The sequence below is a fragment of the Aspergillus steynii genome (assembly GCF_002849105.1).
Source record: "Aspergillus steynii IBT 23096 chromosome Unknown P170scaffold_8, whole genome shotgun sequence".
NCBI lineage: Eukaryota > Fungi > Ascomycota > Eurotiomycetes > Eurotiales > Aspergillaceae > Aspergillus > Aspergillus steynii.
This window is the reverse complement of record NW_020194405.1, coordinates 71,004-94,142: the sequence shown is the minus strand read 5'-3', so window position 1 is coordinate 94,142 and position 23,139 is coordinate 71,004. Positions and strand designations below refer to the sequence as shown.

The following is a 23,139-nucleotide window of genomic DNA, read 5'->3' as shown; positions in this document are numbered from 1 at the left end:
GGCGATGGTCTGGCTCTAGGGGGAGGAGAGGAGAGACGAGATGGAAGCGCCCCTCCCTTCTTTTTAAGCGGCATGCGAGAGCGGCGGGGCCGACAAACAGCGCATGCCAAGCTTCGGACCTCTCGAAGCCGACCTCAGCAGCTCTGCGCCCTGCGGCCAGGAAAAAAAAGCGACACCACGGGCGACCTTTTCCAGCAGCCCAACCCATCGTCCGCGCGCCACCATGGATGATCTTTACGACGAGTATGCTCCTGCGAACCCGATAATCTACCCTATTATCCCTAGCCGCTGACAATTTTCCTTGCACAGGTTTGGCAATTACATCGGCGAGGCCGCCGACTCGGATGAGGAGGCCGAACATGACCAGGCCCGACCCCCCAATTTCGCATTTGACGAGGCCTTTGGGGAGGAGGAAGACGATGCCGACAACCAGGAACAGCTGATGGAGGTTGATGGTGAGCACCCCCTCCCCAATTCTCAGGCTCCTCTGCCTCAAGGAATCCTAGTTGACCACGCGTAGAGGGCCCTTCGAATGCCGTCATCCTACATGAAGACAAACAATACTACCCTAGTGCCCAGCAGGTATACGGTGCAGATGTCGAAACCTTGGTGCAAGAAGAGGACACGCAACCTCTGTCTGAGCCTATCATTGCCCCCGTTCAGCAGCGGAAATTTGCCGTCGAAGAGGCCGAGCTACCACCCGTCCATTTCTCTCGGGAGTTCATGACAGAATTACTCAATTTTCCCGATCAAGTAAGAAACATTGCTCTTGTGGGACATCTACATCATGGGAAAACGGCCCTCATGGATATGTTCGTCATGCAAACACACGATCTATCTGAACGCCTGCAAACACGAACAGGCATGCAAAGTGAGGAGCAACTCCGGTATACTGATGTTCATGTTCTCGAAAGGGCTCGGGGGCTTTCAATAAAGTCATCACCTATGAGCCTTGTTCTCCAAAGCACAAAGGGGAAATCTCATCTGTTCAACATCATCGATACTCCGGGACATGTGAATTTTGTGGATGAAGTAGCTGCTTCTTCGAGGCTGGCCGACGGTATAGTGCTAGTTGTTGACATTGTGGAGGGTGTACAGGCAAACACCGAACAAATGATCAAACACGCCGTGCTGGAGGACCTGCCCTTGACTTTGGTTGTGAATAAGATGGACAGATTGATCCTAGAGCTGAAGATTCCGCCCAATGACGCTTATTTCAAATTGAAGCATGTGATTGAGGAAGTCAACACAGTGATTGAAAGCATTTTGCCCGGGCAAGGCGAAAGCAGGCGGTTGAGCCCCGAGAAAGGAAATGTTGCTTTTGCCTGTGCGTCAATGGGTTGGTGTTTTACATTGCAATCATTTGCGAAAATGTATGCGGAGACTTATCCTCAGATTGAGACCGCGGACCTCGCCCGTCGCCTCTGGGGGGATGTTTTCTTCAACCCTCGGAGCCGGAAGTTTACGCGCAGGGGTGTGGATGAAGGCTCCAAACGAACGTTTGTAAATTTTGTTTTGGAGCCAATCTACAAGCTCTATTCTCACACTATCAGTGAGAGCGCCGATGATCTGAAAGAGACGCTTGCAAGTGTGGGTATTAACCTAAAGCCCTCCCAATTGAAGTCGGATGCGAAGGTTCTGCTGAATCTAGTCTGTGAACAATTTTTCGGTCCCGCGACCGGCTTTGTGGACATGATCATTCAGAACGTGCCTTCTCCATTAGAGGGTTCTCGGAAGAAGCTAGAGAGACACTACACCGGGCCTCTCAATACTAAAATAGCCGCCGCGATGACTGCGTGCAATGCGGATGGGCCACTTGTCATCCATGTCACCAAACTGTTCAACAACTCCGATGCTTCAAGCTTCCATGCCTTCGGAAGGATCATGAGTGGAACCGCCCGGCCTGGCCAACAGGTTCGGGTTTTGGGCGAGGGCTATACCCCAGAAGACGAAGAAGACATGGTCACTGCGACTATATCAGATACCTGGATTGCTGAGACGCGTTACAACATCCCCACTAGCGGCGTGCCAGCAGGAAATTTCGTCCTCCTGGGCGGTGTGGACAATTCCATTGTCAAAACGGCCACACTTGTTCCTTTAACACTTGAAGATGGAGAGGATGCATACATCTTCAAGCCAATTCGGAGCATGACCGAGTCCATCTTCAAAGTTGCTGTTGAACCGGTTAACCCTTCAGAACTACCCAAGATGCTTGATGGTCTCCGTAAAGTCAACAAAAGCTACCCTCTAATTACAACCAAGGTAGAGGAGTCTGGCGAACACGTCGTCTTGGGCACCGGTGAACTTTATATGGATTGCGTCCTCCATGATCTTCGAAGATTATATTCGGAAATGGAAATCAAGGTCTCGGACCCTGTGACGCGCTTTTGTGAGACAGTCGCAGAGACGTCGGCCATCATGTGCTATTCAATCACGCCGAATAAGAAAAACAAGATCACAATGATTGCGGAGCCGCTGGACGATGGAATCGCAGAGGACATTGAGAGCAGCAGAGTCCGCATCAAGGATCCAATCCGGAAAGTGGCGAAATTCTTCGAAGAGAACTATGACTGGGATAAGCTGGCAGCCAGAAGCATCTGGGCCTTTGGGCCGGACGAAATGGGCCCTAACATATTACAAGACGACACACTACCATCTCAAGTGGATAAAAAGCTCATTGGCAGTGTCAGAGACTCCATTACACAGGGGTTTAATTGGGGAACGAGGGAAGGTCCACTATGTGAAGAACGTAAGTTTTCATCCTTCATTTCCCCAAGCCTTACGGGCCCAATGCTTTAATTGAAGGCTCTGAGCTCGTCGTCGACAAATTCTAACGCGGAAGATGACAGCAATCCGGAACACCAAATTCAGGCTCACAGACGTTTCACTTGCCGACCAAGCTATCTACCGAGGCGGGGGCCAGATCATTCCCACAGCTCGGCGCGCCGTTTACTCTTCGTTTCTCATGGCATCTCCCCGCCTGATGGAACCAATCTACTCTTGTGCGATGACAGGGCCTGCAGATGCTGTGGCATCGATGTATACAGTCCTTTCGCGCAGAAGAGGACACGTGCTTGCCGACGGGCCAATTGCGGGCACCCCGCTCTATTCGGTGCGCGGGCTAATTCCCGTCATAGACTCGTTTGGTTTTGAGACGGATCTTCGAATCCATACACAGGGCCAGGCTTCTATAAGTCTCGTGTTCGATAAGTGGAGTGTGGTGCCAGGGGATCCATTGGACCGAGAGGTCAAGACCAAGCCCCTCGAGATGGCACCTGCAATGGCCACCGCTCGAGATTTCGTGCTCAAAACGAGGAGGCGGAAGGGACTCGCGGAAGATGTCACCGTGAGCAAATTCTTGGAGCCGGATCTTTGGAAAGGTCTGAAGGAAAGTGGCGTTCTAGACTCGTGACCAAAAATAAGACGAGAGGAATCGAAGCACCTTATGTTAGAAGGTCTTGAGTTTCGTGCTGTTGTATTAAGGAATTTTTCAATGAAAAGGGCAAAGTTCAATGGGATCGTCATCCTTTCCAAGCGGCGTCAAGCCATGCCATGACGGGCGCGTTGAAGCCAGCTTCCTATGATGTAGTGCGCAGAGACTTTGCAACTTTACTGACACGTTTCCAGCATCTTAGCAATGACACCCATCAGAGTCCCATTCTCCAAGGCAGCAGCCACTCTTTCTTTATCAGCTAGTTGCTTGTTGACTTCGTCGGCAGTACTGTGGGTCCCTTCCTTGATTCTTGTGTCGACGCGAAAGCGTGGTGGAAGAGACTGCTCGAGTCGAACACGAACACCGAGCCCTATAACGGTAGCCAAACTACAGTGTGTGATCGTCGGGGTAATAAGGACGGTCACCGTCCGAAGAGGCGAGTTTGGGACATCTGGAAGCGTTGGCACAATCGAGATATCCGGAAGCGAGACAACGGCAAGCGCTCCCAGGGATATCGGGTGCTCTGGGTCAGATATCGTCGACACAAGATCTGGGTTGGATCTGTTAGACATTCATTCATCTGTGCAGTTCACCACAACCGGGCCGCTTACCATATATCTCTTGCTCATCAATAGGCTCTTCCATCAAGTCATCATCATTGTCCGATTCCGCTGACAACGGAGGGCTGGTCGAGAGGAGGTCGATTGGATCTGCAGGAAGCGCCGTAGCAAAGACGCCGGTCTTCAAGACACCGGGCTTGTGGGACACTGCGGGACGCAGCCGTGTGGGCAGGTCGGCGGAATTCAGGATCGTGGGGTTCGAATTTTGCACCTCGGACGCCATGATAGCTAGATTTGGATGGGAAGACCGTTGTGCGTGGTAAGAGAATCGGGCTCCACGGTGCTGAAGGTTGAGGGGCAAAGAGCCATCCGTTGGAGTAATAACTATTTTCCGAGTAGGTACTGCGGAGGTCGGCAGAGGAGGTAGTAGATGTAGGGAGGTAAGTTACTCCGTACCATCTCCTTTCGCCCGCCGTCCCGATGGAACATACGCAGTACATACAGTGCGCATACCTGGTAGGTACGCAGGTATCACGGTAAGGTACCGGTACGGTACCCCGTAGCGGCCCTCAGTACTTCGCAGGAAGCAACTCCCTACGGCGTGGGTAGACCAGACCTACTCCGATATGTATGTAGGTATGGTATGTCTCTCCGGAGTCGAATCCTTGCGGTCGGTCCGTAGTTGTCAATTTGTCGTCGAGGTTGGACATATCAATGCCTCGCGGTCCCTTGTCACGATGGCCCTCCGCCGCCGGACGGTGGGGAATAATCCCTCGAAACCTGGTTTCAAGTAGCAACCTTGGGAGTAGACGAAGAATAAGAATTCCTGGGATCGTCGATCGTGGACCTCGACCTTGACGCCATAACTCTGGCGGCCGCTACGGGGGCAGCGCGAGGCGGCGGCAATCCTGCGGCCCCTCAACTTCCGAGGCGATCCCTCTCTCGCTCTCTCTGCCTTTCACGCACACCCGCTTCAGCCTCTCGACATGCTTGCTCTTACCCCCCGTCATCCTTGAGTCGCCATCCACCCCTCCCTCTGTATTATTGACCGGTCGCCGTTCCCATTCAACCGTTTCGCCTTAACCCTTTCCATTTTTCAGAGCAATGAGGCGTCACGCGGCCTCTTAGAAGCAGCCAAGGAGGTGGTTATCGCATGTCCCGTCAAGGCCTTTTTCCGGAGATCGACTTCCACATGCGAAATCCATTGCGTTGGTGGGCCTCCGATTCCCCAGACACTTGATTCTCTTGCTCCTCCCTCTCCTGTTTCCCTCCCCAAACACCCACTTCCCAATAGCCTTCGTGTTGGTGCTGAGCCCCACGGCAATCTCCCACCGCAAGCCGGTGTACCTGTCGCCCGTGCGCATTATTCCAAATACTGATTGCCAGATGTGATTGTAGTCCCAATCATTTGCGTGTCAGTCTTCGAAATCAACGAAACCCGCTTGAGATACCCATGGTATTGAACCACAATGCAGGCTGGATAGGCTTCTAGCGCCCTTTTGACTGTAAGGTACGGTACAATCTGCTGGTCCCTCTGACCGCAAGCATCATGGTCTACCTTCTATTAATCCGACCTAATGCTTTACACAGAAGCTCTCTGCCCAAATATTGCTACGTCTTGAGACCGGGGTATATTCTCGGTGGTGCACAAAGCTTCGGCCAGACACCCGAGTTCCGTACGTCGAGATAAACGGCGTCCTCAAGGCTCGTTTCAAAGTCTCTTTGTGCGCATCCCTACAGGACTAGGACCCCGGTGGGCTTGGTCTTCCAGGTGTCCAGCCCATTCGTACGGGAATTGTAAACGTGCTCCGACTGGGGTCAAGAAAAGCCGGACGCTCCATCGAGAGTCTGACTCCATTCGCATTCAGTTCGAAGTTGAATTGGTCTAAACCCATTCTGCTAGTCCTTCCCCTCCGTCTCTCTGCCTTTGCTACGCACTACCACTGTTACAATTGTTGTTCTCTTCCCCCTCCAAGGTTGGTTTTATCTGGACGAGGCTGGCCTTGCAGGTATATCCTCCGTTTGTTCTATATATCCAGGACTTATCTACCACTGGTGTGTGCTTTGTTCCATATACTTATCTGGGCTGCCCCGGTTTCGACGTCGAAATGCAGGGCTATTCGTTCACAACCCCTGCGGAACCTCCCAGAGAAGGCCATAAAAGTAAGAGCGCCTGCCTACTTTCGCTTATATTGCCAAGCATCTCCTGTTTGAGTTGAACAGGCCGATCATTCGTTCAAACCAACCACTGACATCTACGGTCTAGATTATGTATTCGTGGATGAGCACAATAGGCACAAAAGACTCAAAGGTATGCTATATCGTTGGCAGATGCATGCTGGGAGTTGATTACTAAGACCTCTAAAATCTAGTGATGCGAGCCTGCAACGGCTGCAGAAAACGAAAGATCAAGTGTGACGCTGCAACAACAAACACATGGCCGTGTTCGGCATGCACCCGCCTTAAATTAGTATGCGTGCCTCCTACTATTGGACAGGACAGCGACTTCTCCATGGAACCAACTGTTGAGGCCGGCCCGGCAGGTTCTCTCGGCGGACATGATGCACCGGATCCGTCACTATCATCCTTTTCTGTGTCGCAAGCTTTAAGGGACAACAGCCAGCCTGCCGTGGGAGCCATTCAGCCGTACTCCGATGCGCTGGGAATGTTCCCGCAGTTTTCTCATTCAACCCCGCAGCATCCCGGGGTGTATGAGGTACAATCGCCGCAAGTTTCTGTACCAACCCACTCTTATCAACAACCGCAGATGTTCTCTTCCTCTCAGGCACAGGCTTTGGCGCCGGTAGATAGTAGCATTTTTGGGGAGCCTGAGTCGACCGCTGAGGATCTCAGCGATGTCCTTGGGGAGCTCAAAATAGACGAGACTGGCATTGGTAAGGTCGACAGCTGCAGACTACATTGGCGATGGCCGAATTAAAGAAGACTACTGACTATTCGCCAGCTCCTTATATCCGGCAACAGCGGCGAGAGGGCGCTGAACCGGAAGTTCCAATACAAGATGAAGCCGAGGGAACGCTCCCTCCCCTTAATACCGGGGCCGGTTCTACAATCCGAATTCCCCCAGAACTCATGCCAGCTGACGACGAGATTATGAATTATTTAAAAATTTATTTTAATGACATACACCCCTATGTACCCGTGGTCCATCGCTCCCACCTTTACTACCAGTGGCAACACGAACGTCACCTGATCTCCCCTCTTCTTCTCGAGGCAATGCTCGCCTGTTCAGGGCGGTTATCAGATGACCCTGCCCAGGGTGCCCAGTGGCTTGCATTAGCAAACAGTGAGGATGACCCCTCCCCCCTTTTCTTTTATTCTTCTTCGATACATGGCGCTGGCCCGTTGATCCCATATATTGACCATTTAACACGATCATGTCTAGGGCACGAATCAAGCTTTATGGATGTCCCTCGCCTAAGCACGATTCAGGCGCTACTCCTCCTCCTAAAGGCAAGGGAGTCGCTACCGAAGAAAGGCTATTACTATCGCTCTTGGCAAACTGTGAAGACTATCGTCTCAATGTCCAAGGATCTGGATATTCATGAACATTACTATACGCATGCGGAGAATCGTCCGTGCGATCTAAATCCAATAGAATGTTTGGTGCAGACGAGAGTATGGCAGGCCCTTTTAGTTGTCGAGGTGATGATTGGTGCACCGCAAGGTATGAATGAACCATTTCTTCCGCTTGGCATTTGCCGTGTCTTAACGTTTGTAGGTCGGTCTGATTATGGCGTGGATCCTGATACTGTCAATATGAATCCGGAGCTGAGTAGCAAAGACCTTGACCAATTTGAGAATGACAGGTCCAGGCAGTATGCCTATTTCGTTCAGAATGCCCGTCACATTCGCATCATTACCGACATATACCACAAAATCAAGAGACAAAAAGACTGGGGTGCAAACCCTAAATTTGTCGAGAAGAACCCCCTGTTCACTGATTGGCTACAAAGTCTACCTCCCGATCTACAAGTGAACTATCCCGCCGATGGGTCCCCTCCTTGGATACCTTCTCACTTCGTGGGCAACATGCATTCACATTGTCATCTAGGAATTATCTTGTTGCATCGCCCCCAATTGCTCGCATCCAACAAGGCTTTTGCAACCGGCGGGGGCGGAAAAATGCACATGGCTCTATGTTATTCCTCGGCGAAATATATCTGTAGGCTCCAGGAAGCTATTTTGGATCGTTTCGGTCTGTCTGGTCTTCTTTTCATGCAGAGGGGTATCAATTTCGCAATATACTGCATTCTGACATGCACTATGCTGCACTTGGTGAGTCCTCATTCGGCTGGCGGTCATACTCGTTTCGTCGTGGGCTAATGACTTATAGGTTGCCATAACGTCACCTGACCCCAGCTTCCACACCGACGCGCGAGATTACTTCACAAGACACATGCGTATACTTGAGCGGTGCTCTTCGGCTTGGCCAATGCCGGAAATCCAGGCTCAGATCGATTCTCTACGTCTCGCTTTCTCCGCTGATATTAGTCGCCCTTTCGATCTCAAATCCACATTTCCTTATGGGAGTCCATCGGAGCCATATCATCCAAGCCCGCCGCTTGATTCACATTATACCCCCCAGTTGAACAATGTCTCTGGCGGTGTTCCAAAAAGAGTGGGTTATACGACCTACCCAGTAACACCTCCAGTCTCAGCTTGTACTGAAGATTCAAAGTCCGATTCCTCTCAGCTCCAATCATTAGGGATGATACCCTCTCAGACTATGTCAGGCCATTCGATGGACGTTCCATTGGTTGATGAAAATAGCTGGGACCCTACTCGCATCATAAAGTAAGGAACTCGCTGCTTCTTATGCCCCGTTCGAGATTACTGACAATTGAGCAACGTAGCCAATGGGACATGGCGTTTTCTATGGGATCATCTTCGGTAAATACGAATTCGCCGCCCATGCCCTCCCAGCGCGTACAAAATGCGTTGTATCCTGTTCAATATGGGCATCCAGCAAAGATACCTTCAGTTCCACAGCCGCAACCATTATCGCAGCCTCAGTTCAGTGGACAGCCAGTTGTGTTCACAGCGCGTGATTGGCAGCAAAGTGTTGCCAGCGTATTCGATCCCAATGGGTTAAAGCGGCGATGGAACTACTCGGTTGACCTCGGAGCAGAACATAGTTCAAAACGTCAACGTTGATTTTTGAGGTTGTCTCGGAGGTGAAGCCCTATAAAATGAGGGGAACTGGGAAAGGAGCAAGTCTGATCCGGGCCAATTTCTTGTAGTCCCTCGGCTACAAACGAGCACATTTGGGCCACTCGTCTTGAATATTGACGGTTTCATTTGGTGCACTATTCTTATTTTGCTTGCATCTCCAGGACAGTTGGCGGGTCTCGGTGTCTTCGATTTTTATTTGTTTCTTAAATAGGTATACCCTTTTTCCTAAACCAATTACTTGCGTATTCTGAGCAGATAAAAAGAAAATTGACATTCGCTCCTTGGAATTTTCGAGACGGGCTGCATGCATATCGGAAGAATAGAAGACGAGGGGGCGCCCAAACTGGGGTTTTGATGAAGACGCAGTTAAATTGGCGCTCGACCCTTCCATTCAGAGCTTACAATTTTTACATCGGTGAAGATGGGTGATGCAAGGCCGAAATTTTGCAACGACCCAGGGCTTGAGTCGTCCACATGCAAGGCAATGAGAAGGGTTAGGGTGACTTGGTGGATAGGCGCATTGTCGCCATCCATGAGACGTATTGAAAGGAAGCCAAAAGCTATTCCATGCAGCTCCTCCGGCAGTCCAAATCAGATGTTGTGCTTGAAAAGGCCCGTGTTCCGCTACCCAGCGGTTTCAAAGACGCCAGCTAATTGCGCCGGTTTAAGCCTATTCGCTCTTCACGGGAGCGAACAATCCTTGCCTTATCGCCTGGCAAAGGCTTCAACTCATCACTGGGGTCGAAATTAACACGGGAGGCGGAAGTGGATTTGGCATGGTTGCGTGGATCGTTTTGCTCGGCTTGCTTGTGTAGTCGGGCTTCTTCGAAGGCTGCAAGGTCTTCGGATGTTATAGCGATAGCCGTGGGCTTTCGGCGTATCATGTTCCGGGCGAACGGAGCAGCAAAGGCGAGGCAGGTCGAATCTTGGGTCGTTTTCCTTTCTATGCAGGAAGGGAGGCAACGGAAAGCAGGCAGGTGCGTCGGCGAGAAAGCGGCCGTCGCCTCGACGCGGGTGATGTGAGCGCGGTCCACGTGACCCTGGGGTTGCTCCGTCGGTTCAGTTTTACTGCACTGCCATCCCGCCTGTCCCCAAGTTTTCATCAGCACCCCCATTGCCAACAACGATGCTCCAACATCGTGCCACCCTTTGGCAATCCCGGTTCGGGAGACTGCTTGATGGGACATCGCCGCTTGTCCGCCAGTTCTCTGCCTCCCAGGGACAAGCGACGGACGGTCCCCGTCAGCCCCGTAAGTTCTTAGCCTTCCCTGCATTCTCCATGTCCCCCAACCAGCCAACGTTCTGCTTTCTTGCTTGCATTTCTGACAACGTTGTTAAAATCCGCATAGGACATGACAACATAGATCAGTCCCGCTTCCCGAGCTCCCACTCTCGCTTGCAGAGGACTGGTGTTCAGGCGTCGACTTCGCGTTCGAAGCCTGCGAACTCTGAGCGCCCCCGCCCTCGACGAGTCTTCGACGCCAGATCACTCGCAGCCCCTCAGGCCGGTGGTCAGCCTGCGAACGTTATTAGAAACCCCCGACTCCGGAACCCCCGTAGTGGTTCCCCGGCGTACGGACGTGGGTCTCGGCCTCCTACAAAGTCTGCCGCTTTGAGGAATAAGAAAGGACCTCGCACACGAACCGCAAGGCCACGGGATCTGGATGAAGGAGAAGACGTGCAAAAAGTCGAAATCGAAGAAGGCTATCGCAAGCTCGCGGAGAGAACGAAAATCTCCCCAAGTCACTATAATCCCAAGGCTCCCATGCTCTCCAATCTGGAAAGAACGTGGCCTTCTTTTCCTACCAATTCGGGCGCCCATCACTCCACGATTATTGATAAGTTGCTTCGCATAAGTGATCGCACGCCAAATGGTTATGTCCCACCTCAGGAGCTTGGTAGACGGCTCTTCAATGGTCAATATGTTCATTTTTTGGACGAGGAAGAGAAATCGCAAGCCCTAGTGGAAGCCAGCAAACTTTCACAACAGCGTGCCGATGAGTACTCACAACGCAAAGGCGACCTTGTGGAACCCGAAAAAGTAGAGTTTGAACAGATCAACACTGATGACCGGGGAGTTCTGTTGCAATCGTTGGTTCAGGGGAAATACACCAAAACCGAACCTCTCGGCAAGGTTTCCGTGGTTGACGGAGTCATTCAGAATCTTGCCAACAACGAGACCTATCAAGCAGCTGGCAAGAGCTCCCAGTTTGTTTCCAAGCTTGAATCTCTCATGGCGTCCAGTCGTCCCATGAAGCGTGCGTGAAGACATACTGGGGGTACCTGCACAAGCAAGGATGTCTGAATGTAAATTTGGTGGTTTGTACCTGAAGAAATAATGTACAATAGCAGTCTAGATTCTATTTTGTTTTCTTCCCTCTCTTTGGCCAGTAATGTTAGCCAGCTTCCTCCGTCTATCTGATCAAAGACAGGTATGGCCCCTTCGAAAAGTCTGGGGAAAGCCGACAGGAATCCTGTCACTCTGGTTCAATGATGTAGAGTAGAAAGTCGACTCAAGGTCTTTCAGGAGGTACAGACTGAATGAAGTACAAAACAAAAGGGCATTGCACTACTTGTCAGTTCGAACTAAGTGCGTTCCATGCTCTTCTTTGCTGCCTCGAAGAGATCCTTCACCTCTCTCTGTCCCTTCTCGGTTAGTTTTTCCATCTGATCCTGGGCTTTGCGGACATCGTCAGGCCTAGCGATCTTTTTCTTTTGCATTTCCTGCAGGCGTTTGTGAACAACGCCTCGTGATTCACGGACTGCGACAATAGATTTTTCCATTGCGGACTTCGCAGCTATGACAGTTTTGTCACGAGACTCCTTAGTAGGGGGTGGAATGGGCACGTTGAGCTGTAGAGTATTGTGGGGATCGGACTGAGGGGTCAAGGACAAGTTGGAGGAAACAATGGCGGAGGTGATTGGTTTGATATGCTGCTCATTCAACGGCACATTAGAATCAGAACCCCCGAAAAGTGCGTGTTTTCCCACCAAAAAAGAAAGATCAAAGATTCGTAGACTTACCTCTTCCTCTGAGACCAGAATAGCTACCAACCGACCACTTTTAGGGATAACTTGCGCCAGATCGCCCAGCTTCACTGTTTCCTTGCTTCCTTTGCTGAACTGAACACGAAGGTTCTCAATGGCATCCGTGCCGAGTCTGCCACCCATGCGAAGCTTGGAGAGTTCATCTTTCAATCGGGACACGGCGGCTACAATTCCCTCCTGCAACTGGGAAAGGTCAGATGGATCTTCAGACGTCACAGCTGTCTTCGCTGACTTGGCCTCGGAGTCCGCAGTGGGGTTGGGTTTGCCCCGGTCTTTCTTCTTGAACAGGAACGGGGTACTCGAGAAGCTTTGAAACGGGCTTGACGCAGGTACATTAGGTTGGATCGGTCCATGTCGCGGATGTATCACTAGCAGACTAGAAGGTGAGCATAGCTTTGGAATTCTGCGGAAGGCGAAAGATGCGTGGAGGTGCAGCATTCTCCCCAGCGAAGAGAAATTTCGTTTTGTCTAGCAAAAGGAACGGGAGAGACAAGAAAGCAAATGCAACAAGCGCGGCGGTATGCAACAGAAGTTATGAGACCCGCGGAGTGCGAATCAAGTGATGATTAATCATCTACGAGCTTGGACCCCTAGCGTGATCAGTAACAATCTACAATGGAGTACCTAGAGCTCGAGCCTAGGCCAAGAGCACCGACTGGTGAGATGATCAGACCGACCCCGCCGGTCTCCCTACTGGAATAAAGCTCGCAACGAAGACATCAACAGGAGAGGGGGAAAGTTTGACGTGATTCTCATAGGTAAAAATATTTTGACCTCTATTCGTTAAAAACAAGAAACTGCGACATGACATGTGCTTAATTTTCCCCATTCTCCGTGCAGTATGAAATCTTCCTTGGGCTTTTTATTGTTTTCCCCATTTTGTTTTCCTTTTTTACCGGGTGGCCATGGCCTTGGTAATGAGTCGCTTGAGAGCAAGCTCCTTCTTCTTGAGATCCTCGGGCGTGGAATCCTCAATTTCAAGCTGAGCCATGGCATCACTGAGAGCAGACTCAATCTTCTCCTTGTTGCCGCGCTTCAGCTTCACAGACATGGTGGGGTCCGAGACAATCTCCTCCACACGGGAGATGTAGGACTCGAGCTGCTGGCGGGACTCGAACCGCTTGGTGAAAGCTTCGTCGCTGGACTTGAATTTGGCAGCATCTGGCAATTGGTAAGTATTACAATTCATGGGTGGACCGCGGGGGAGTGGATGATGGCTTACCCTCGACCATCTGCTCGATCTCAGTAGTGGAAAGCTTGCCGACAGCGTTGGAGATGGTGATGTTGGCGGTACGGCCGGAGGACTTCTCGGTGGCGGTAACCTTCAAGATTCCGTTGACATCCACCTCGAAAACGACCTCCAGAGCGGCCTCTCCCGCCTTCATGGGGGGGATAGGAGCCAGAGTGAACTCTCCAAGCGAGGTGTTATCGGCACAGTTAGTACGCTCACCCTGGAAAACAGGGAACTGAACGGTGGTTTGGTTGTCCACCACAGTGGTGAAAGTACGCTTCTTGATGGTGGGGACGGTCTGGCCACGAGCCACGACGGGAGCAAAGATGTTTCCTTCCATGGCGACACCCAGGGACAACGGGACCACATCCAGCAGCAGGAGGTCCTGGGTCTCCGCGGAAGAGGCCTTTCCGGAGAGGATACCAGCTTGGACAGCAGCTCCGTAGGCAACAGCCTCATCAGGGTTGATGCTCTAGATACTCAATTTAGTATTCAGTCAACCATCGCGGATCTTAACAGGGACGCACCTTCTCCAGCTTCTTGCCGTCGAAGAAGTCACTGAGCAATTTCTGGATACGGGGAATACGGGTGGAACCACCAACGAGGACGATCTCGTCGACCTTGCTCTTCTCAAGACCAGAGTCCTTAAGGACCTGCTGCACGGGCTCGAGGGTGCCGGAGAAAGACTTGGCATTGAGATCTTCGAAACGGGCACGGGTAACGGAGGAGTTGAAATCCTCTCCGTCAAACAGAGAATCGATCTCAACAGTAGTCTGGGTAGCGTTAGAGAGAGTACGCTTGGCACGCTCGCAAGCGGTTCTCAAGCGGCGCAGAGCTCTGGCATCGCCCGAGAGATCCTTTCCAGTCTTGCGCTGGAACTCCTTCTTGAAAAATTCAAGCAGGTTAGTGTCGAAATCCTGTCCACCAAGGTGAGTATCACCGGCGGTAGCCTTAACGGTGAAAACACCACCCTGGATGTTCAGGAGCGACACATCGAAAGTACCACCACCCAGATCGTAGATCAGGACATTACGCTCCTTGTCAGACTTTCCAGAGCCGAGACCATAGGCGATAGCGGCAGCGGTAGGCTCGTTGATGATACGGAGAACATTGAGGCCAGAAATGGCACCGGCATCCTTCGTGGCCTGACGCTGGTTGTCGTTGAAGTAGGCGGGAACGGTGATGACGGCCTTCTCGACCTTCTTTCCGAGCTTGGTCTCCGCAACCTCTTTCATCTGTCAAGATGTATTAATACGCAGCCCTTTTTCACGGGAAGACACAAGAGCAAACTCTACCTTCATCAAAACCATGGAGGAAATTTCCTGAGGAGTGAAAGTCTTAGTCTCTCCAAGGTAGTCGACCTCAACAGCGGGGTTTCCACCCTGGTCGACGACCTTGAAAGGCCAGGACTCAACATCCTTCTTGACAATGGGATCGTCGTACCGCCGACCAATGAGACGCCTGGGACCGGTCAGAATCTGACGAAGAGTCCGAGAGGGTAGAGAGAAAACAGGGGCGCCTTACTTGATATCAAAGATCGTGTTCTGCGGGTTCATAGCAGCCTGGTTCTTGGCGGCCTCACCGATCAAACGCTCCTTGTCGGTGAAAGACACGAAAGACGGCGTCGTGTAACTGCCCTGCTCGTTGGCAACTGAATAGAGCCGAGGTATATTAGCATTCAACCATTCATGGACAGGCTCGCATCATAACATACTGATTTCGACATTGGTGCCCTCATAGTTGGCGACGCAAGAGTAGGTCGTGCCTGGGTATTTGTGTCAGTAAAGTGGTGCTTTTCTCGTGGATAGACCATTTAATTACCAAGGTCAATGCCGATGGCGCCTTCGTAAACCTCGTCCGACATTGTCACGAAAGAAGAGGTGGGAATGGGATGAAAATTATGTGAGGGTTAGGGGTAGGAAGAAGACAATGAACGGAGATGTGAGGTTTATAAAATGCACTCCGGGTGATTTAGGTGGAAGCGCTTAAAAAAATTTGTAAAGTTTTTTTTTGGCTTTTTTTTTTTTTTTTTTAGAGTGAGGGCAAGGCAAAAAATTCTAACCCACTTTAATTTTTTTTTGGATTTTTTTTCTTTTCTTTTTTTTTTTTTTTTTACTCTGGAACGCCCTTGTTCTCACCCTAAGCCGGTAATTTAACTGTAAATTTCCTCGGCTGGAGGGGCAGCACCCCAAAAGATTCAACATTACAATACACAATGGTATCATCACGAAAGTAAAAGGTCAACCTAGGTACGTACGGAGTATGTACAGTACGTAGATACATTACCTACTACTTACCCACGTAGGTACTCGGTAGTCACTCCCAGCATACCGGTTCTCCGTAGTCGACGGGTACGTACAGGTATCTACGGAGTACCGTACAGTACATGCAAATCCATGGTCTCGGGCTGCAATCTCATCCTATCATATTAGCTTCTGGTCGGTGTGGTGGGTATGGGTCTTCCAATTCTTTCGAGGTTACTGCGTACGGAGTACTACCAGGTAACGGAGTAGTATTAGTATCTGGAGCGGAGTAAAGACTAAAGACTCGGTGGTCGCTCGTTCTTCGGCGCCAGAATCGGCGTACATAATCGCAGGCGGGCTTGAACCGTCTTACAGACAGGAGAGACCCCGCCCGAAAAAAAAAAAGTTGAAGGGAGAGAACGTCCTTCGTACGCAGTACAGCCTACTGGATCGATTCCGATTCAAACCTAGCAGTGGATACATCCCCTCTCCCGTAGAAAGTACCTACTCCGTAGCCGGAGAGAATAGACCCAAGGATGTGAAGCATCCAGCATCGTGACACCTAGTGGAGGGAGGAGGGGCAAGGACGAAGAGATGCCACCGAAAAGAGAGAGAGAGAGAGAGAGAGAGAGAGAGAGAGAGACGTATGTACCTACAGAGTCAAGACGACGAAGTGCCTTGTTCCCCAGAACGAAAGTCTTCCCTTCGGAGCGCTTCTACTCCGTAAATCCTTGTTTCTACCTAATACTAGGTAATGAGGAAGACCTACGGGAACGTTCTTGGAGCCTGAGGCATCAAAGTGGATAGACCCTCCACCGTCGTTCCAAACAACAAAGATTGAAGTCCTTCGCATCCTGACAGGCACCTTTCCACCCGTGTGCACTCGTCCCTCCCTCTCACTGTCCCATGAACCTCGCATCCCACCTATGTTATTATAAAAGCCACTCGCGGTAGACGAAAGAGAAGGGCTATTAACTCCTGGTCTATTCCATAATATTAAATTCTGGTATGGTGCATTTGCACTAATAAATCAAGTTTCGTTCCCTTTGCTCCAATTATCAGTCACCTCCCTCACCGGTTTCTAAAACCTCCTGTAAGGCGCCATAGTCGCCTACTTATTCCAGTCTGCTGTTCTCTGGATTCCTTTGTTCCTCACTAACATCCGTGAACGATCGTATAGGGAATCTGTGCCTGTCATTGCGAACGACAAAGATCACTTCCCGATGGATATCGACACGACCAGAAGGAACAAAAAGCCCCGGCTTTTACTAGAGTCTGAAAGGGAAAGGCTTGAGGAATTCATTGACTCCATTCACTATTCCGCCAGGTATATAAATTCATGCGGTCCACATAAACGCTCGCTCAATGTGTGCAGATATTCAGATGATCAATTCGAATACCGCCATGTCCAGCTGCCCAAGAATATGCTCAAAAAAATCCCAGCCGACTACTTCGATAGCTCAAAGGGCACATTAAAATTGCTCTGGGAGGAAGAATGGCGGGCTCTTGGTATTACACAGGTATGTAGAATTGGACAGCATTCCAGCATCTATGGAGATCTGAAAAGCAGAGACCATCTAATTGGAGACTAGAGTTTGGGCTGGGAACACTACGAGGTCCACGAGCCAGAACCGCATATTCTTCTCTTCAAGTGAGTTGGGAGAGATCCACTCGATTCTCAATGACATTTCCTTATCCGCCGCCCCCTACTTACAACCGATTCTTTAGGCGCCCTCTGAATTACCAACCGCCTGTCTCTCAGTAAATAAAAGGCCGGATACCCGATCACGCGCGCCCCGAAATCTCGCTTTTCCCGGTCAACGGAGGAAGGTGCTACCGCCCAGCAGGATGCGACATGAAAATGAGATTGTTTAGGCAATCGGTTGCTCCATCAAAACTGAGGTTCTGCAATGAGATATGGTTCGACAGTTAAAGTAGACCCTATCTGCTCCCTATGTCATGGCTGCCTTGGTCTTACGCTTTTTGTTCACTGTTTGTATCCTGTGAGATGGGACTTTCAGATAATGTTTTTGGCCAACCATTGCTCCCATTGGGGGGTGGTGAAACTGCTGCTGATACCTGGCTCCTCAATGCCCTGGACGATGGTGTCAGTGTTTCAATCTCAGAAGTCTCTTCCTCGCGCGACAGGTGCCATACATTGAAGTACACGGTCGGGGAGACGTGGACCCCTACTACCCGATCTGACTGTATTACGTGTTAACATTGTATAAATGCATCTGAAATCCTAATTGCTTTTGCAGACTTACTTTTATCATCAATTTGATATCGTCGGTAACGCCGTTCCCGGCATTCAACTGCCCTTGGATCGCGGGCGTTTCTCTAATTGTCAATAACCCAAGTACCTCGTTCTCGTCCACACCAACACTCCCTGCAATCCCGGAAAGTTTTCTGTATGTTGCGTTACGAGTTTCGCCCAGGACACTGACGTCGAAGAATTCCTCTTGGCGTTTGTAAAGAGCAGCGCTAAAATCCCAAAACTTGTCCGGTGCGATTCTCAGAACAGCAGCGGCAGCTTCGTGGGTGAGGGTGGACGACGGGTGCCAGGGCTGGATGTGCTGTCGAAATATAACCTGCAACTTAGACTGATAGCGTTCGATAATCATCGGTTTAACTGAGCTGTAAAACGTATTGAATAACTTGGCAGAAAACTAAATAACACCTTAGTGGGCCACTTCCTATGCATCATAGGGAATTCACTGCACACTGACAGGGCACACATAGTCGAGATCTTCCATTCGCCCCGACGTCAGTTCGTGTGATATGCCGCTGGGATCCCCGGAAACATACATAATTCCAGAGTGTGCTGCGCTGGCTGGGACGATGAACCCAGTAATCTCTGACCTGCAAACTTCGGTGGTAAGGCCATTGCTGACTTCGAAGCTATATGGCTTTTCAGACTAGATACGGCTGAAGGGGGAGGGGGAAGAAGGAGATAGCGAGGCCTATCACGAAATGACCAGGGGCTTGATGATGTAATGCGACAACTGCATCTCGGTTTACGTCATCGTAACGCCGGCAATCCGAGGGGCAGCCAGTAAGAAGAATACTAGTGGGCTCTTGCTAGATGCATTAGTCGGTGCAGCTATTCCAATCTGGTCTGCTTTATACATCTAGTATCCTAGTCTACTGGGTTTTGCTCAACTAGAAAGTGAAGGTCCGGAAGTGCACACGATCCGACAAACATGTATCTATTGTACATTGAGTGAATGGGGTAGAAAAAGGATTGGAGAAAGACAAGCGAGATGTGCCGAGCAACACAACAAAACCACACCATCTGGGATTAATCGCCTTTTTGATCTCATTTCTGGGTTCTGACCGTGCCGACGCCAGCACTGATGACGCCTGGTAATTGTTCCTGCCCAACATTATACAACATTCCAATAGCAGCGCCCGTCGCTAAGAGTACCAAGATAGTAATCCCCGCAACAAGGAAGAATGGAGAGCTGATATCTCTCTTCTGGCATGCCGAGCCCCCCCATTTTATTTTCTGGATAGTACCATCGTCTTTTCGAATGGTAGTTTCCTGACATTTGCAAGCATAGCAATCACTAGGAGCGTTTTGGTCTGAAGACCCGGATTTTTTGTAGCAATAACCATGGCCCGAACAGTTCCTTGTCATCTCACTGCACGAGGAGTTTGATGCATAACAGACTGGGGCCACATGTAGCGGGTTGGATTCAAACATGGCGCCACTTGTTGAAATGGTTGTTTTCGGCAGTGTGTCCTTTTTCTGCACTGCCCTAGATTTCAAGGCCATCATTCCCCGCTGCGTATTGGGTTGAGGCAGAAGCACCGCTGTGGTCAACTTATCCCCCGAAGAGAGCGCATCCAAGCCACGCAGAACAGAACGTAGTAATTCGACCGTGAAGGTTGAATCCTCATAATGATTCGGAGACTGCGAGCAACGTTAAAAAGCAACTCGGCCGAAAACCCAAGGGTACCAATTACCTGCAATGAGATTTTGAGAGCCGCTGCCGAAGTCCGCTCATTAACCCACGACTCCACCATGCCGGTTCGGCTAAGCAATTCTGATTCCAATGTATCCGACTTTTGGAAAATGGAGCCATCTGGGATACATTGTTTTCCGGGCTGCTGCGTGGAGAAGTTAACTTGCAGGCTCTAGTATTGCTAGCACCATAAGGAGTCATGGATCTAAGAGCAGGGCAAATGTACCTGTTGCATATCAGATGGAGCTCCGTTGCCGATATGGAGCGCGCAATGTCTCGTTCGGGTGTTGTATACGCCGTCCCCTTCCGTCAGGGGAGACGGAAATAAATGGGACAGTAAGCTATCGGAGGAGACTCTCGCAAGCAAGTTTTGTTGAAATTCATTTTGAGTAAAAGAAACTTGTCATGATAAGCATATCTTTTGCAGTGGCTATAGCTAATGGCTCCGGCATACCAATTTCGGGGTCTACCCCCTCCAGAACAAGGAGGTTTCGACTTATATCGTCGCCTTCGGAACTAGGGCCGAACAAAGGGGCCGGACTTCCCCCAAGACTGTTCAACATTTCGATCGTTTCTTGATCTGGTTCTCCCGAAGTTAAGGACACCTCGGATTCCATCCGTAGACCCAATATCCGCTGTATCACATGGTCTGAAATGGCCGAAGGTTTGAAGTTATGTGGCAGATGGGCATCACCGAATGCAAGAACTAAAGCCTCGGGAGCCTGGGTTCCAGACACGGCTGCCACTGACAGGGCTAGTATGCTAAAGAGATGTTGCATTTTGGAGTAAGGAGAAGTGCGGTGGTTGGTTTTCCGATTGATTGTCGAGAAGCAGCCGTCGTAGGCTTGCTTGTCCTTGGCTCCCGAGATGTTGAGAGGTAGCATTTCAGGCGGTGTCTGGTTGCCTCATGCACCGTGTCACGTGTGGCGGCGCCACGGAGTACTCACCGGCCAAGCGGCTGATAGGTAGATAAGTCCCTGGCAAATCAGTTGGTCTTTTGCCCAGACGGTACGGATGATTCCACTGCCAAATGTCTTGCCCAAGCTGACCGGATATGCTTTGTACCCACTTGTCCCTTCAAATGCCATTTCTCAATGTTTCGTCTAAGGCGTGTCTTCCCATTTTCCCGAGTGGTATCCCGGCCTAGTCCACCATTGCCTCAGGGCAGTCTCTTTAAAGTTCGTCATGTAAAACTTCAAAGACCGTGGATCCGGTCAGTATTATAATATCATCTCGCCTTGCGCTCACGCTAACTTAAACGGCAGGACGCTCTTTAAGAGATGTTTTATCTACGGAGTCGCGTTTCATCTATGGAGTTCATTCGTACTTTTGCAGTTTGACGAGGACGATGAGACACAGGAGCTTCTTGTTGAGGGCGCGAACAGAGGCCAGGAAAGGAGAGACACGGACGCCAACGCTGATACCCAAGAATCTTCGGATTCAGATGAAATGTTTGTTCCTCTGGGCTGGCCCCAGATCCGCGAAGGTGAGCTTTACGCGGCGTCGGACCCCGAATGGCAGGAATTTGTCAAGCTTTCTCGAGATCGCGAAAAGCTTCAGGCTCTCAGAGGTATGGTTAATCAGACGGCCTTTCTACAGCATAAACTTACTCGCTCAGATGAACTGGCCTCGATTGCATTGACAGATGCATCCCGCTCCCATCTACTCTCGCGCATTCTCGGTGGTCCTCTGACCGTCACGAGAACCTGGCTTGTACATCAATTTCCGTCCCGGGCTCCTCCTACGTACAGCCGTTCCGGGTAAGTCATACTTCGGAATTGTAATAATAACATTTGCTCACGCTATACAGGCTTAACATAACTGACGATGGTGTCTCGTGGACCTCCAAACCAATGTCAGCAGAGGATGGGGACCGACTACTGAGATGCGCCCGGCCACTCCATGTGACACTTGCCATCAAGGATGCTTTTATGGTCATCTTGAAGAGGCAGACCGCACGACTTCGTATGGCAGGTTCTGGTCAGGAACAACTGCAAGAAACAACGGATTCACCGTCCCAGAAGAAAGAGTTCTCGCGTGATATCAAATCCTTAGATGGGCTGGATCGCATACCTCAATCCCGGAGTCCACCGTCTCATGTTTCTCGGGAAGGCGCATCGCAGGAAAATACCGAGTCTAGTCTGTATTCGTCCATCCTTCGTGCCACATTACAGATGCTACCGCTGCCGAAGTTTGAGCCCGATTCCGATCTATTCGCCGCGAGTCTGGCTTTTCAATCCCGACTGCGGGATTGCAAGGCTCGAGAGAGGCACACTCCTCGTCGTGGCGTATTTTACTTTTCTGGGCCTGTTGGTCTCAGGGGGCCCAAGGGGTTTTGCAGGGTTGAAGTACAAGGCGAATATGATACAGTGGCGGCGAGCTGGAGTAGCGTTACAATGCAGTTCAAAGACCTAGGCCTTTTTAAGCAGAAGGCCCGAGGTAGGTCATAGTATACTGCCGTTGTTGGGGTCAATAGTCCTCGGTGATTCGTAGATGCGATATACAGACAGACATACATCAGCTGTTAGTATGTTACAAACACATTTCACATGGACTGAGAATCCATCATGGTATCTGGCAAGTTCTCTGCCTAACATTTGCAATCCGCCGGTGACTGTCCCCGCGATTGCATTAAACTTTGCGCCGCATTCGGGTGGGGCCAGCAGCTCCCCAGTCCCCGTGAAGCTGCAACGGCTCTGTCGAAGCCAGAATCCATCGCCATACATCTGTGCCAGAACGCCTACAATGGATCAGCCAACCTCCACCAAACCGGTCGTTTTTTTCGACATCACACTAGGAGGTAGGCTTTGGAAATACATGAATGCCGGCCTTCTCGGGATAGTAACTAACAATTGCAATAGGGGAACCCCTCGGTCGCATTAAGATAGAATTGTTCGCAGATACTACCCCGCGGACGGCGGAGAATTTCCGCCAATTCTGCACTGGAGAAAGCAAGAACTCTCACGGACGACCGCAGGGCTACAAAAACAGCAAATTTCACCGAGTTGTACGTTTAGAGAGAGCTTCGATTCCCCCCCAGGTATTGTTCGGGGAGCTGACCCGGCTTTCAAAAGATCAAGGATTTCATGATACAGGGTGGTGATTTCATCAATGGCGATGGCACGGGTTGCTGCTCGATCTACAACACGCCCAGGTTTCCAGATGAGAACTTTGTGCTGAAGCATGATCGCGCCGGGTTGCTGAGCATGGCAGTAAGTCAGTCAACAGAAGAGTAACAAGGCTTCTACTAATATAACCTGTGTAGAACTCAGGACCCGACACCAACGGCTGCCAGTTTTTTATAACAACAACAGCCACCCCTTTCTTGAATAACAAACATGTGGTTTTTGGCCAAGTGATTGACGGAATGGATATTGTGCGAATGATCGAACATACACGCACAACAAGGGACAAACCAAACCAGGACGTTGTCGTGTCACAATGTGGGGAAATGTGAACAACG

General features: G+C 50.5%; 11 protein-coding genes across 11 annotated transcripts; 6 read left to right on the top strand and 5 right to left on the bottom strand.

The window, feature by feature from the left end:
* The first annotated feature begins 121 nt into the window (after positions 1 to 121).
* Positions 122 to 3,523, top strand: P170DRAFT_439938 (116 kDa U5 small nuclear ribonucleoprotein component). Its single transcript, XM_024849951.1, has 4 exons — positions 122 to 243; positions 310 to 455; positions 521 to 2,749; positions 2,850 to 3,523. The coding sequence occupies exons 1-4, from the start codon at positions 224 to 226 to the stop codon at positions 3,410 to 3,412; spliced, it is 2,958 nt and encodes a 985-aa protein (XP_024699991.1). The 5' UTR covers positions 122 to 223; the 3' UTR covers positions 3,413 to 3,523.
* An 86-nt stretch (positions 3,524 to 3,609) lies between these two features.
* Positions 3,610 to 4,276, bottom strand: P170DRAFT_429452 (iron-sulfur cluster assembly protein CIA2; the record flags this gene model as incomplete). Its single annotated transcript, XM_024847891.1, has 2 exons — positions 3,610 to 3,983; positions 4,045 to 4,276. The coding sequence occupies 2 exons, from the start codon at positions 4,274 to 4,276 to the stop codon at positions 3,610 to 3,612; spliced, it is 606 nt and encodes a 201-aa protein (XP_024699990.1).
* Positions 4,277 to 6,101: 1,825 nt separating this feature from the next.
* On the top strand, positions 6,102 to 9,168 carry P170DRAFT_449800 (Zn(II)2Cys6 transcription factor; the record flags this gene model as incomplete). The annotated part of the gene is made up of 8 exons (XM_024851072.1): positions 6,102 to 6,156; positions 6,260 to 6,304; positions 6,366 to 6,887; positions 6,956 to 7,297; positions 7,397 to 7,678; positions 7,733 to 8,289; positions 8,348 to 8,808; positions 8,868 to 9,168. The coding sequence occupies 8 exons, from the start codon at positions 6,102 to 6,104 to the stop codon at positions 9,166 to 9,168; spliced, it is 2,565 nt and encodes an 854-aa protein (XP_024699989.1).
* A 1,144-nt stretch (positions 9,169 to 10,312) lies between these two features.
* On the top strand, positions 10,313 to 11,452 carry P170DRAFT_429450 (uncharacterized protein; the record flags this gene model as incomplete). Its single annotated transcript, XM_024847890.1, has 2 exons — positions 10,313 to 10,436; positions 10,536 to 11,452. 2 exons carry the CDS (start codon positions 10,313 to 10,315, stop codon positions 11,450 to 11,452), a joined length of 1,041 nt encoding a protein of 346 aa, XP_024699988.1.
* Positions 11,453 to 11,491: 39 nt separating this feature from the next.
* Positions 11,492 to 12,755, bottom strand: P170DRAFT_390942 (ribosome-recycling factor). Its single transcript, XM_024845925.1, has 2 exons — positions 12,211 to 12,755; positions 11,492 to 12,120 (listed from the first exon to the last, which is right to left on the bottom strand). Exons 1-2 carry the CDS (start codon positions 12,670 to 12,672, stop codon positions 11,773 to 11,775), a joined length of 810 nt encoding a protein of 269 aa, XP_024699987.1. The 5' UTR covers positions 12,673 to 12,755; the 3' UTR covers positions 11,492 to 11,772.
* Positions 12,756 to 12,852: 97 nt separating this feature from the next.
* On the bottom strand, positions 12,853 to 15,366 carry hscA (putative Hsp70 chaperone (HscA)). The gene is made up of 7 exons (XM_024849950.1): positions 15,287 to 15,366; positions 15,180 to 15,230; positions 14,990 to 15,116; positions 14,761 to 14,926; positions 13,993 to 14,700; positions 13,457 to 13,937; positions 12,853 to 13,395 (listed from the first exon to the last, which is right to left on the bottom strand). The coding sequence occupies exons 1-7, from the start codon at positions 15,327 to 15,329 to the stop codon at positions 13,127 to 13,129; spliced, it is 1,845 nt and encodes a 614-aa protein (XP_024699986.1). The 5' UTR covers positions 15,330 to 15,366; the 3' UTR covers positions 12,853 to 13,126.
* A 1,565-nt stretch (positions 15,367 to 16,931) lies between these two features.
* Positions 16,932 to 17,473, top strand: P170DRAFT_366995 (cyclin-dependent protein kinase regulatory subunit CKS1; the record flags this gene model as incomplete). The annotated part of the gene is made up of 4 exons (XM_024844782.1): positions 16,932 to 17,035; positions 17,084 to 17,228; positions 17,301 to 17,359; positions 17,437 to 17,473. 4 exons carry the CDS (start codon positions 16,932 to 16,934, stop codon positions 17,471 to 17,473), a joined length of 345 nt encoding a protein of 114 aa, XP_024699985.1.
* Positions 17,430 to 18,640, bottom strand: P170DRAFT_439931 (DsbA family protein). Its single transcript, XM_024849949.1, has 4 exons — positions 18,438 to 18,640; positions 17,976 to 18,377; positions 17,866 to 17,913; positions 17,430 to 17,803 (listed from the first exon to the last, which is right to left on the bottom strand). Exons 1-4 carry the CDS (start codon positions 18,516 to 18,518, stop codon positions 17,726 to 17,728), a joined length of 609 nt encoding a protein of 202 aa, XP_024699984.1. The 5' UTR covers positions 18,519 to 18,640; the 3' UTR covers positions 17,430 to 17,725.
* Positions 18,641 to 18,816: 176 nt separating this feature from the next.
* P170DRAFT_390929 (DUF3844 domain-containing protein) lies at positions 18,817 to 20,534 on the bottom strand. The gene is made up of 4 exons (XM_024845924.1): positions 20,131 to 20,534; positions 19,903 to 20,075; positions 19,678 to 19,818; positions 18,817 to 19,624 (listed from the first exon to the last, which is right to left on the bottom strand). Exons 1-4 carry the CDS (start codon positions 20,453 to 20,455, stop codon positions 19,028 to 19,030), a joined length of 1,236 nt encoding a protein of 411 aa, XP_024699983.1. The 5' UTR covers positions 20,456 to 20,534; the 3' UTR covers positions 18,817 to 19,027.
* Positions 20,535 to 20,770: 236 nt separating this feature from the next.
* Positions 20,771 to 22,126, top strand: P170DRAFT_449793 (uncharacterized protein; the record flags this gene model as incomplete). Its single annotated transcript, XM_024851071.1, has 4 exons — positions 20,771 to 20,889; positions 20,942 to 21,246; positions 21,295 to 21,436; positions 21,487 to 22,126. 4 exons carry the CDS (start codon positions 20,771 to 20,773, stop codon positions 22,124 to 22,126), a joined length of 1,206 nt encoding a protein of 401 aa, XP_024699982.1.
* A 295-nt stretch (positions 22,127 to 22,421) lies between these two features.
* cyp3 (putative peptidyl-prolyl cis-trans isomerase) lies at positions 22,422 to 23,133 on the top strand (the record flags this gene model as incomplete). Its single annotated transcript, XM_024851070.1, has 4 exons — positions 22,422 to 22,476; positions 22,538 to 22,683; positions 22,751 to 22,888; positions 22,942 to 23,133. 4 exons carry the CDS (start codon positions 22,422 to 22,424, stop codon positions 23,131 to 23,133), a joined length of 531 nt encoding a protein of 176 aa, XP_024699981.1.
* Between the last annotated feature and the right edge of the window lie 6 nt (positions 23,134 to 23,139).